This window comes from Saccostrea cucullata, unplaced genomic scaffold (assembly GCF_032062105.1).
Source record: "Saccostrea cucullata isolate Sc308-1 unplaced genomic scaffold, CSIRO_AGI_Scuc_v1 ctg7850, whole genome shotgun sequence".
Classification (NCBI taxonomy): domain Eukaryota; kingdom Metazoa; phylum Mollusca; class Bivalvia; order Ostreida; family Ostreidae; genus Saccostrea; species Saccostrea cuccullata.
This window is the reverse complement of record NW_026926687.1, coordinates 10,336-23,774: the sequence shown is the minus strand read 5'-3', so window position 1 is coordinate 23,774 and position 13,439 is coordinate 10,336. Positions and strand designations below refer to the sequence as shown.

The 13,439-nt window shown below is 31.9% G+C and overlaps 2 protein-coding genes across 2 annotated transcripts; both read right to left on the bottom strand.

The window, feature by feature from the left end:
- Nucleotides 1–1,755: 1,755 nt before the first annotated feature.
- On the bottom strand, nt 1,756–5,787 carry LOC134272408 (plasminogen-like; the record flags this gene model as incomplete). Its single annotated transcript, XM_062754641.1, has 4 exons — nt 1,756–2,073; nt 4,785–5,012; nt 5,138–5,164; nt 5,562–5,787. Coding segments are annotated over 4 exons (750 nt in total), but the record flags the coding sequence as incomplete, so codon positions are not given.
- A 1,440-nt stretch (nt 5,788–7,227) lies between these two features.
- LOC134272411 (uncharacterized) lies at nt 7,228–11,751 on the bottom strand. The gene is made up of 6 exons (XM_062754642.1): nt 11,625–11,751; nt 11,102–11,252; nt 10,397–10,527; nt 9,401–9,533; nt 7,567–7,794; nt 7,228–7,349 (listed from the first exon to the last, which is right to left on the bottom strand). Exons 1-6 carry the CDS (start codon nt 11,685–11,687, stop codon nt 7,315–7,317), a joined length of 741 nt encoding a protein of 246 aa, XP_062610626.1. The 5' UTR covers nt 11,688–11,751; the 3' UTR covers nt 7,228–7,314.
- Nucleotides 11,752–13,439: the final 1,688 nt, after the last annotated feature.

Here is a 13,439-nt window from a genome sequence, read left to right as displayed (position 1 = left end):
TCAGACTCCGTAATGTCTTTTATATGGACTTAAATCAAAAATGCCATTTGATATCAGTTTCAAACATTTTTTCTTCCATTGCAATAAACTGAAAAATATATTTGTAGGGTATTAGAATAAATCCAGTAAGTTTTAGCATTTGAAAGTTGCATTTTTTCAATCGTATATTAAATAGATTCAATAGAAATATGGACCTTAAGCTGAAAGAAAACCTGTGATTCATTTAAAAAAAATGTTTTTTCTATTTTTAATTTTGCATTTCCCAATACCTTTAAGCAGTTATATAAGTTTTTAGACTTATTTTTGAGATATATGAATGACAAGTTCTATGCCCCACAGGGTTTAAGTGCTGGATTATTTTTCCATGTTTTCCATGATCCCTATGAACCTTGGAGCACAAGTTTCACAGTTTTTGAAGAGGCACTCTTGATCATCATAATCTTGCACTTACTCATTGGAATTACTTTTGGGTACCAAGTGAGCCTCGTTATAAGCACACCTATTTTTATATTCATATAAAGCAGAACTCGTGCAAAATCTTATGCCTGAAAATAAGAAATAACATGCTGTGGCCTTCAACTAGACAATAAGATATATCGACGACGTATTGTCATTTAACAAAGGTCATTTCCATTCCTACGTCGATACGATATATCCTGGTGAGCTTGATTTAATAAAAGAATACCACAGAGTCTGACACATCTGTTTCATACTTGGATATTTTACTTGAAAAAGACGTTAATGGTAATCTTATAGCCAAACTATATTTTCTAGCGTCAACTTCACTTGCTTATGCAGCAATATACCTTCATCACCTGCATACGGAGTATATATATCTCAGTTAATTCGATACGCAAGAGCATGCGCTACGTGTTTCTAAAACGGGATAAATTATTGACAAGCAAATTAATGAAACAAGAATATCAGCAGTCTCGTTTAAAGTCATCGTTTCGTAAGTTCTATGGTCGAGACAATGACCTCAATTTATCATCGAGTCAAATGCTGACTGACGTTTTTCATACTAAACGTAAGTCCATTATTTAAACACTGAATTGACTACGGATTTTTCCATTATTTCCTGATCATGACAAGGAACACATGGCGGGTGTGATTGTTATCAGGGGATGATGCTCATCACTCCTCTATGGCACCTGCTCCCACCTCTGATGTTTCAGTAGTCCGTTTTTGCTCTGCTCCTGTTTTGTATTGTTTTACGGACTTTGAGTTTGAATTCTGTTCGTTAATTATATCCATATCCGTCTGTTCAATACCTAGGAGCAGAGAATGTTTATATAGAAATAATACATTTGTACCTTTAAATTTAACATCGCCCGCCAATATACTAGAACCTTTCAACCCAGCGGCATCCTTCCCGCTGAACACTTTAACCCGGGAAAACAAAATTTATAATTTTGGAATAGGCACTTTTGATCATCACTCCATTAACTTCATTGATTTATATACAGAGGGAGAAAAACGTTTTAAAGAATCCATGTTTTTACATCGTACTTCCGGAAACTGAAAAGGATTTCATAAATAAAATACATTACAGTTTCAAATAATGAACTAAAAAATTTGAAAGGTATAAACGCCATGGATTCTTCCTCAAATCACACGTTGACTACCCTTGATAAACCATTTTATGTATAGTTTCGTCTCTGAAAGCAGATAAAATATCTCTTGAATAATCTAAACACATAAAATGCCATGGTGAAAAATGAATAACAGGTGGTCATGTTAAAAGTATTTATTCATGATATTTTTTTTCAGAAAGGTAGAACAACATATAATTATTTATTTTAGTTCAGCATTTGTCTGAGATCTTTTCCTCGATGAGCAAGTAATCGCCCACATTCTTAAAATACGCACATTTCAGAATGTGTTGATCTTTCAGGATTTTAAAGGATTCCTTTCCGTACTTTATGGTCACCTCTCCTTGACCTTCCTTGTTTTTACTGAGCCGAACTGTGTATTTACATTCATTTCTATAGTGCGATTTGTAATAACAATTTCCAGACACTTTATAAACGACCTTGCAGTCTGGTCCTTCTTCCTGATAAATATTGCATGCAGCTGAAAATATATGACAACCATTTATTATTACATTATATAAAAATACGTTCATACCGGCATTTGTATTCTGATTTTTCTTATTAATTGAAAAAAAACGAAGCCCTACGATGGCCGATATGAGCCGTCAAAATACAAGTAAGAGTAGCTCTATTATGTACGTAGAATCAATGGCAAAACACAAGAAGTAGTAATAGTAATCTGTACATGTACAAATCTTGAGACAAAATACACTCGAGACTACTTAACATTCCTTAGGTTTATTGGGAAGATTATCTGTAAACTTAGAAGGAACAAAATCAAAAACACGTGTTGCTGTTTCCCTATATGTTCTCCTATTCCCCTCATTTTTAGTTGTTTAATAAATGGTGTGCACCTTATTTCAGTTGATTGCCAAAATTTAGCAAGATTGTTTTATTTTCGCCTTGATCCGTCTGTTTTTTTTAATTGTAGTCTCTGTTTTTTTTTTTTAATTTTAACTCTCACGACAACAAAATTATTAATCTTAACCTTAATTCGTAGGCCCCAAAATACTGATAAAAGATTAAAGAAACAATGAAGCTGCATTTTTATTAATTCTTTTCTAGCCCGATGAAAATCTGTTGCTTGATGATATGTGCAAGAAATGTGTTTATTTTTAATTTTATGCTCTGCCGTATCCATATTTTTATTCTCGGAACGAATAAATAGAAAAAAAATAGAATGTGGAAATATATAACGTTTTAGATAAAATGCAGCTCATTTACTATGAAATCTGAATAACGACTCTCATAAAATATGCCTTAATTAAATGATGGAAAAAACCGACAGATTAGATCGCTGACAATGTATGTAAAGGTAAAATCAGTGTTGCTGTTTTAAATATCATTAAAAACATTGGCATATATCATTTACATGTTTTTACCCATACTCAATTTAAAAAAAGAACAGAAACTGGTGTTTTCCGTCTCTGCTTTCACAAATCTACGGAATGTTTCTTCGTTCCAATGAGAAGAAAAATAATGAAGAAAAAAGTAATATGGAAAGAGGGCAAGTATAGTATGAAACAGGGGAGGATCCAGCCATTTTTGAAAGGGTGTTCCAGGGTTGTTTCCCTCTAACCACCCCCCTACAAACTCTCAAGCAAAGATTGACACACAATAATGGAAAGATCTAAGGTTGGTAAACATTATCTTTGTTTTACTTCCTTTTTTTCTTTGAAAACATACCCCCAGTCCAAATAGAAAATAAACACATTTCAAAAACTATTGAAGCCTTAAAATTGAATAGATTTGCAGCATTTCCGAAGAGTACAAGGGATTTTAATTTTTAGAATTTGAAAAAAAGTTTTTGAGGTGGGGTGCGGGTGGGGTTTAAAATAAAGAGTTACATGTTAGTTTCTTCAAAAGATATAATCAAAACAAGGTACATACATGTATATAGCCAACGAAGCCAAGATCGCGGGAATCTAATATCGAATTAAAAATCGCATGTTACATATCATACATAAAATATATAAAAATAAGTAGAATATTTTCTACCATATTCTCTCATTAAAAAAACAACAGTGAAGGTGAATGGAGGAAACTAAATGTGTGAGAATCTATCCATTCAATACATAAGTTAGAAATATTGACTAGTATTCTCGGAAAACGTTCTCTCTCTCTCTCTCCACTTGACAAAAAATAAAAGGGAGTTCCAACCCCTGGACCCCACCCCTCTCTTGATCCGCCAATGTGAAAAAATAAACACATTTCTTACACAGATCATCTAGAAACAGATTCTCTTCTAGCGGCAAAAGAAATAAAAAAGATGCAGATCTCTTGTTTCTTGAATTTTTAACCAGCATCTTGGGGCTTATGAATGAAGGTTAAGATTTTGTTGTCGTGAATGTCGTTGTCGTTGATTAGATCAAATTCGAAAATTTAAAAAAAAAAATCGCTGCATTTTGTGATCAATTGAAAAAAGGTACACAACATTTATTTAACAAAACAGAAGAAAATCAGCAACACGTGTTTTTGATTTTGTTCCTTCTAAGTTTACAGATAATCTTCCTAATAAATCTAAGGAATTTTAAGTAGTCTCGAGTGTATTTTGTCTCAGGATTTGTACATGTACAGATTACTATTACTACTTCTTGTGTTTTGCCATTGATTCTACGTACACAATAGAGCTACTCTTACTTGTATTTTGACGGCTCATATCGGCCATCGTAAAGCCCACATATATGAACATGTAACACATGTAGGAAGCCGAACATTTTTTTAAATTAGCTCAATAAGGACTGACGAATCAGCTACATAAACGAGTAGTAAAACCTCTAAAGTGTTAATAATAGACAGGTAGAGTACTTCGAAATATAAAGAATCAAAGATTTTATTTCAGATTCAAGCCATCCACTGATCTTTAAGTGTAAATGAAAAATTTAACTTTTAAATTTTACATCAAATATTTCTAAATAGCTATAAATAATAAAGTCAAAGATATATCTTTTAAATCTTATGAAGGATATAAATATATCGAAGAGAAAGACAGAAAGCCGATAAGATAGATATTAAGAAACAACGAGTTCTAAGGGTCTTAGACTGTTCTATTCTTAAGATAAACCGAATAACCCATAGTTAATTACACAATGTGAAAATTACATTGTACGTAAGCTTAAATTCATACATTTGACGGATTTTCTGTTCCTGCATTAATATGATAACAAAAATCCATAGAAAAGTAAAGCTTACCACACTCGGGAATTTCACAAAGTTCAAAACGTTTAGTTTTGTTGGTCGTATAGCACCAGGGTTTTGGCTCTCCATCAGGGTTTCGGCAGTAGTTTTTCTGGTTGCCAAGGAGACGACTGAAGGCGTGGGCATGGGGAGACTGGATCGACCACGATTGACATGTCAAGCCCGACTTGGTTGTAGACTTTAACCCCATGTAACTTTCCCCTCTTGGATCCAGTAAACATTCTAAGTAAATAATGAATCAAGATCGATTGTTTATGTGTATTTGATAAAAAAAATCAGAAATCGATGCATATTGTAGATACATAAAATGAAATTTATATTTAACAACAAAACAAAAACAAATATACCTTCTGCATTTTCTGAAGTAGGAGGAGCTGTGGAATAGACAAAAAATAAGTTTTATCATAAATACAAATACATGTATTATGTATGAAATCTATTTATAGGGTTTGAATTGTTTATTATGTTCATCTTTGTCAATAATATAAATGTGCCTTAATCTAATACTCTTATTCGAATAATGGGTATTTGTTGAAACACAAACGTAGTCATCTCACAGAGCAGCAATTATGTTCAGTAATTTGGATTCAAAGAGTTAAACTCTTTAATTAATTTCTTGTTGACACACCACTGTAAACATTTGTTTAAACTGTAATATCTCTTTGCCACATTTGACAATTAAGAGTAATATGCATGCACACTTTCAATATAAAAATGCATAATTAGTAAAAAAGGGAAAACAATATTGTTAATAAAACCATATTTCTTTACCACAAAGTGGTAAACCACAGAATTCCCATCTTGTTTGGGGGTCGTTTGTGTAGCACCAAGGGTGGGGCATTCCATTGGGATTACGACAATAGTTCTTGGTAAGAGTGTTGAATCTGTGTTTATGCGGGAACTGGGAGGACCATTCCTGACAGGATTTACCAGACTGTGTTCTGTTCCAGCTACCTTTATAATCATGGCCGTCCGCTGTTTTAATGCAGTCTGTAAATTAAAAGCATTTTATAACTGATTCTTCAGTACTAGAAAAGTAAGGAGCTGTGTCAGTTTTTAGCTCTACTGGTCAGAGACCAGAAGAGCTTATGCGATAGTAATGCGTCCGGCGTCCGTCCGTCTGTCTGTCTGTCTGTAAACAATTTTTCAAAATGCTACTCCTCCTTCAGTTTTGGTCTGATTTCAGTATAAATTGGCACACAAATAGACTACAATGAGATACATAATTCTGTGTATCGGTTTTTGATTTCGATGAACGGTGTTGCTGTTGTTACTAAAAATAGAAATTTCTGTGAAATTCATTTAAAACGCTACTCCTCCTACAGTTTTAGTTTGATTTCAATATAACTTGGCACCCAAGTAGACTACAATAAGATACTTAATTCTGTGCATCGATTTTTGATTTCGATGAACGGAGTTGCCGTGGTTACTAAAAATAGAAATTACTGTGAAATTCTTTCAAAATGCTACTCCTCCTACAGATTTGGTCTGATTTCAATATAGCTTGGCACACAAGTAGACTAAACTCAGATACATAATTTTATTTATGGGATTTTGATTTTGATGAACGGTGTTGTCATTGTTACTAAAAATAGAAATTTCTGTGAAATTCTTTTAAATGCTATTCCTCCTACATTTTTGGTCTGATTTCAATTTAACTTGGCAGACATGTAGACTAAACTAAAATACATAATTCTGTGTATCGGATTTTGATGAACGGTGTTGCTGTTGTTACTAAAAATATAAGAAATTTTTGTGAAATTCTTTCAAAATGCTGCTTTACCTACAGTTTTGGTCTAATTTCAATATAACTTGGCACACAAGTAGACTACACTAAGGTACATAATTCTGTGTATTGGTTTTTGATTTCGATGAACGGTGTTGCCATGGTTCCTAAAAATAGAAATTTCTGTGAAATTCTTTCAAAATGCTATGTCTCCTACAGTTTTTGTCTGATTTCAATATAGCTTGGCACACAAGTAGACTACACTAAGATACACAATTCTATATCTCGGTTTTTGATTTGATGAACATTATTGGCATTTATTGCCTTGGTTATTAAAAATAAGAATTTCTGTTAAATACTCTCAAAATGCTACTCCAAATACTGGCATACAAGTAGACGACACTAAGAACATAAAGAGACTCAATCAAGGGTCATTATTCTATTTATTGCTGTTGTAAAATTTCAATTCCCAACTACTACTTTTCTCTTCCTTTGCTATAAGTAAAAACCAGTAGAGCTTCAGTCTCCACAGAGACTTCTGGTAATTATATACTTTCTATTTTTGGTTAAATTAAAAAATGTGATGTTACCTAAAAAAAGTACAATTTTGTTCAAGTTGTGAAACAAAAGAAAAACAAATTCATGCATGAATTAGGAACAGTATTTTGTTAATTATGATATATGTATCCTGTTAAAATATTAGTATTTCTTCTCTCATGGCAATCTTGAGCCAGTACTAGAATCTTCCAAATTATTCAAATCGAGAAAGGCGTCTCAAGTTGTAAAAATATTCTTTTTTCAGTCTTTACCATTTGTGACAGCCATTTTCTTCACTGGAAACAAAGAAAGAAAATTAACTCAGCTTATATCATACCATCAATAATAAATAAAAGGAAGTAAACATCTTTCAGAACATTTGAATGAAAATACATAATGCATGAAGTTCATCAATTATTTTAACTTAATAATTTCAAAATATGTCTTTTGTTATAAACAAAATTTATTTCTTCACATCAATAGTATATTCATACATTGTAAAAATTGCTATACCTTCTTTAAAGCAAACAGTAAATAGCCCTCCACACTTTTCAGAAACCCATATTTCATCTCCATGTCTGCCATACGTCTCTCCACGTGCGCACGTAGGATTACGTGCACTTGGTGCAACGTTTAGCACTAATTCAGCATTTTTTATTACACAAACTCCCCTCTTTCCGTTTTTAGGTGTACAGTTGATTTGTGCTTTGCTTTCTTTACATTCAAATGGAATGATATAGCCTATGTAATAAATAAACATGAGGCCCATGAGTCGCATTGCTTACCTGAGGACATTGGCTTGGTAAAACACAAACCTCAGTATTGAAAGTTTCCTTGAAAGGGAAGGGCGATGGGGACTTGAATTGTATACTACATGAGGATTGATTGATTGATTGAATATTGTTTAACGTCCCTCTCCAGAATATTTCACTGATATGGAGACGTCACCATTGCCAGTGAAGGGCTTCAAATTTAGGCCTATGCTCGGCACTCAGGGCCTTTGAGCAGGGAGGGATCTTTATCGTGCCACACCTGCTGTGACACGGGGCCTCGGTTTATACGGTCTCATCCGAAGGACCGCCCCATTTAGTCGCCTTTTACGACAAGCAAGGGGGTATTGAGGACCTATTCTAACCCGGATCCCCACGGGGCTACTACATGAGGATGTCACCATATCAATACAGAACACTTCTACAAATATCTAACTTCTCCAGCCGTTCTTGAAAAAAAGATTTCTAAAGATTTTTCTCCTACAACCGAGTCATGATTTGGAAAAAAATAAAGAAATACTTGGAAATTTTTTTCTATATATTCTTATGTAAAACGATGATCGCTCATTATGACCCAATCTAACCTCGGGCGTCTTGAACCTTCGATTAATTTCATGTAAGAATCACTAATAATGAATCTGCTGTTCTCCAGAAAAGCTTTGGACATTTTGCTCCACCCTACAACCAGGGGTCACGATTTGATCAAATGGTCAAATTTGTTCGTATGAAGATTGTTTGCTTTTAAACTAAAGCCTAGTAATATCCCCTTGGAAGAGAATATGACCCTTTATTTGAACAAACTTGAATACCATTCACTCTTGGATACCTTGTTACAAATTTGTTTTAAATTGTTACAGTGGTTCGTAAGAAGAAGATGAAAATTTGAAAAAGTTTACTACAACGACAATGCCAACGACGACGATGACGACAACGACGACAGACAGCCGACAAATTTCGATCAAAACGCACGTGAGCCTTAGGCTCACGTGAATTAAAAATTAACTGGTAAAAAAGTCAGATACTTTATACGAGTTCTGTTCCTATCTCTGATAAACACGTGTATGAAATCTCTTATTTGAATGCACGCCTTATCCTAACAATTTAATCATCATCTTGTTCCCTTATAATAAGTCCCTATATTATTTATTGCCCATTAGTAGTATATCCTAAGAAATCAATTCAGACCTTGTCTTCAGCTTAACATGTTTTTCTTAAATAAAAAAATTGAGAATATACCTAATATTTCTTTTCGTACATGATAACATGTATTAAGATACAAATATTTGCTTACTTTTCAATTAGCTTACCGATTGACTTTTATACATGGCAACGGTAAGGATATGATTATAAAGGTAACATAGTCGAAGATGAAATATTTTTTTTAAATCTGTTTTAATTACAAAACAATATACAATGTAGTGATTGGTGATTTCCGTGCGTGTTTATTAACTAAGATTTATGCTTTAACTTCTATTATATTGACTATGTTGCATTACGCATGTCTTTGAAAAAGATATTTCATTGCTGTTTTGTGAGCTTGAATGTATTCAATGTGGTTTTTCTTTTGTTGTTCTTACGATTTTTATAGATGCTTATCCTCCAATGTCCCCCACAAAACTGATCGGAATTCCCTCGACATTGCTGACTACAATCCATTTCTGGCTTTCTCACCAGCTGTGTAAGGTTTCCACAATAGCAATGCATGGAAGACTAGAGTAAGAATAACTCTTGTAAATATTTTTATGAAAACAATTCATCGTCAAATTATAAATGCCATCATATATAATGAGATTATATATTTACAATGATTGTATATTTTAATCAAGAATGTTATATGTTTATTATAAACCAATGGATCCATTTCTCTTATTCAATTGTATTGAATCAGGCCAAAGTGAGTTATGTCAAATAGGTCACACTTTTTACTATAATACTTTTATAAACTTTTGATTTTTTTTTTTATAAAATATAAAATAAAACTAACCATAAATAACATGGTACTCAGTAGAAGTTGTTTTTTTTGTTTGTTTTATAAAACAAAAAGAACATAAATGACATGCATGGTACTTGTGGGAAAGCTTTTTGTGCCTCTGAATCAGATTGGTTCATGTATTGTTTTGTTAATGCTATATTTTACTATTCTCATGCTTTATAAAACAGGGCAATATCTCAGATTATGATCCACATGTTAAAGCTCTAGAGCGAATACAACAGAATTAGAGTTTCATTTGTTTAAACATTTTTGTTTCCATATTTACCTGCAATGAAATGTTTTCGCCGGACGTAAAATTTTCTTTGAGAAATTCTTAAGCAATAATTTATGTAATTATATCAAGTTAAATTCTTTAATGTAATAAAGATTTAATCTGCAAAGAATTGATAAATAATTAAACAGGTACTCGTAAATTTACGGTGGAGAAGAATTGAAAAATCGTTCTCTCATCTGTTGTGCAATCATAAAAAAAAATATATGAATAAGACACCATAAAGTATATTGATTAAGCAAAATATTTAATATACATGCTTAGAATATACATATGTCTTACATTTTATACAACCACAGGATAATTTACCTCTAAGCCATAAAATTCGGCATCCTGCTTCTTGCAAAATTCCTTACACATTTCTACAGTCATTGAGTTTGATGACATATGCTTTCCATTTAGAGTTCGGGTTGACTGATCTTGAAAACAGCCGAGATAACCTACAAACTCAAAATACCACATAAACAGAATGTAAACGAGTTTACAAAAATAAGGTTTCTGTAGGAGAAGAAGAAAATAATGAACAAAAAACAAGCAGTCATTATTTACTGGAAATCCTACTTGTATACATGTACTTAATTTTACTACGATGGATATATACTTTGTAAAAAAAAAAATAAAAGCACATTTCACAACTAATCGTCAATTCAAAAGTCACAAATTAAATAAATGAGTTATTCAATTCATTGTAAAAAATCATTTTTCATTACTGTATGAAATTAGTTTATACAAAGAAATGATTACATTGTACGTACAGGCTGTTGCCTTCTGATTGGAAAAAAAAAATATTTAAGCTTTCGTTACAGTGAGTTAAAGAAAGAAAATTAACATGACAAACCGTAATTGAATTTTCGGTTGAATAGATAAAACAATATTGTTATTACGTATTACCAGCATCTTTTTATATGCTTTAAAAACTATAGAAGTGTCTAAAGAAGTGTCTCAAAAGAAAAGAATCGACGTGAGGACAACTATCAAACTGAAGATATAGTAAACCTTCTAATGAATAAACACCTTTTTCATAGTTGGCATTTTTATAAACACTTATCCTCGAATTTCCTCCACAAAACTGGTTGTCATTTCCGCTGCACCTGGCGTTGCATTCTTTTTCCGCCTTTCTTACATTTTGTCTAATTACATTACCACAAAAACATTTGTTTGAATCCTACATGAAACAAATTTGGTTGTTTTAATATTTTTTCATCAAACATTTATCAAATATTTACAAATCTTGAGCAGATATATGGAAAAATTCCATAATCCAGCTTTACAAAAATAAGTAAAGATCAGTTAAAATAATATTATTCTCGAACATTCCCTAAACTTGAGTTCATTAAAAATATGAATCTAGTAATGAAAATATAGTCAAGCACATTTGATGGATTATTAAAACGGCAAGAATATTTAGATTAATTATTCTAATATTTTTACAGTCAATTACAAATGAAATTATAAAATCCAACTGATTTAAAAAAAAATAGACAAAAGCGTGTATCGGGAATTAAGAATAACATCATAAAAACAATTATAGTAGAACCTCTAAACCATAAAATCTTGAATCGTGTTGCTGACAAAATTCTTTGCACTTTTCTACAGACATTGAAGTTGACGCATTGGATCTTCCATTTAACGTTCGGCTAGGTTGGTCTTGGAAGCATCCAACATATCCTAATGAAAATGAAATGTTAATATTATGTGTGCTTCATATTAAAAGTCGTCAATAGAGAACATTGAAAGTTTTCTCTACATAACGGTTCACATTCTTCGTAGGTAAAAAAAAAAACCCATCTTTTTATTTTTATGAGATTTTAATATTAATCCTAGCCTCAGCTGATTTTTTTCTAATCAGTACCGAATATAATGTATGAGCAAATGTTATTCTTGTACGATAGGTTATTGCTTAGTTTCATCAACAAATATATCATGAGCTTATATCTGCCTGAAGTAATTTAATACTTGATATCGCGATTACTTAACTTAGCGGAACTCTTTCGCGATGGAGATAGGAAACGTCTGCTGGGTGGGGGCAAATGTTCTATTTAATACAATGCAAGATCGATCATAGTAGCATTCATAAGGACAGATAAGTAAAAAATCCTGGTGGAATACCTTGCTTAACAATCGTTGTACCAGCCTAATAAATTTTTGAGAGGAGCCAATCCTAAATTGTTACATTTTAAACAATATTTTTAAGTAAGCGTACTCTTCTCGTTAAATTTTCATTGAAAATCGCCACATTTTAAAGCATACAAAATATTCTAAACTTTCCTTATTTGACAATCTACTATTTGGAGTTCAATATCTTGCAAATATTGTGATTTCGGCATTAAATTGTTGGAATCAGTCGATTGTCACTACTGTAAACAATGTCATGTGCCCCAGAAATTTAGACCTTCCTCGACTCCCACGCAAAAGAGCGGTAGTAAGTTAGATAACTGCGAGGTACTTATTGGTGGTCGCGATATTACGTATTTAGATAATGATTCTGATGTTGAATCCAAAGGATTGATCACCAAAGAATATAAATAAAATATCATAAAAGAGTCTTCAAGGTGCAAATAAGGCAAATATTGCTACATGGAGTAACCTTGGTTTAGATCCCTTCCAGATTGATAAAAAATATCAATAAGGATAAATTTGTATTTGAAAAAACATTAAAGATCAGGGAAGGAATAATTGTTTTGAGAAACAATTAGGGATAAATATTTGGAGACTACAAAAAATATTCAAATTCGTATTATTGTTTAGTTACTTTTATTGACTTCAGGAAAATGGCAAAGGAAGGGTATATATTTTTAATATATATTTTCTAGAAAGGTATCGTCTAAAATGTATGCATATTTACTGTAGATTATATGAAAGTTTTTTTTTTTTTTTTTTTTTGCTTTTCAAATGACAACTTTAATTTAATATACTTAAAGAATTTTTTTTCTCAAATATTGCGTATAATGATCGGTGCTTTATTTCACATCATATTTAATAATCATATAGTTCTCTCGTCCAATTTCCAGAAGGACCATATGAAAATATTTATAAAAACATTTTTCACAAGTATGAAATATACAAATGATTCATGAATGAAAAAAGGATATCAGAAAATGATAAGGAAGTTTATTAATTTCAAATTATTTCTTCATATTTTTGTTGTAACTTTTTGCTCAATGACCTTAAAAAAATATCACAAACACATCACTACAACATTATCTACCATCAGTAAAAAAAAATCATATGCAGTGAATGTATGCATTGAGATCCTGTAGTTCAGACTGTTTTTTTGTATTGACTTAATATGCTATTTGGGACGCAACTTCTCCACTTAATATTTAAAAAATGATATGATCCTATACCTTTA

Excerpts from the sequence above, each read along its gene's own strand:
- LOC134272411 (XM_062754642.1), bottom strand. The coding sequence starts at position 11,687 with ATGTCTGTAGAAAAGTGCAAAGAATTTTGTCAGCAACACGATTCAAGA. Across the intron at positions 10,528-11,101 it reads AAATGCCAACTATGAAAAAG|GTTATCTCGGCTGTTTTCAA; the intron begins GTGTTTATTCAT and ends TTGAGTTTGTAG. Across the intron at positions 7,795-9,400 it reads GATAAGCATCTATAAAAATC|GCTATATCATTCCATTTGAA; the intron begins GTAAGAACAACA and ends TTTATTACATAG.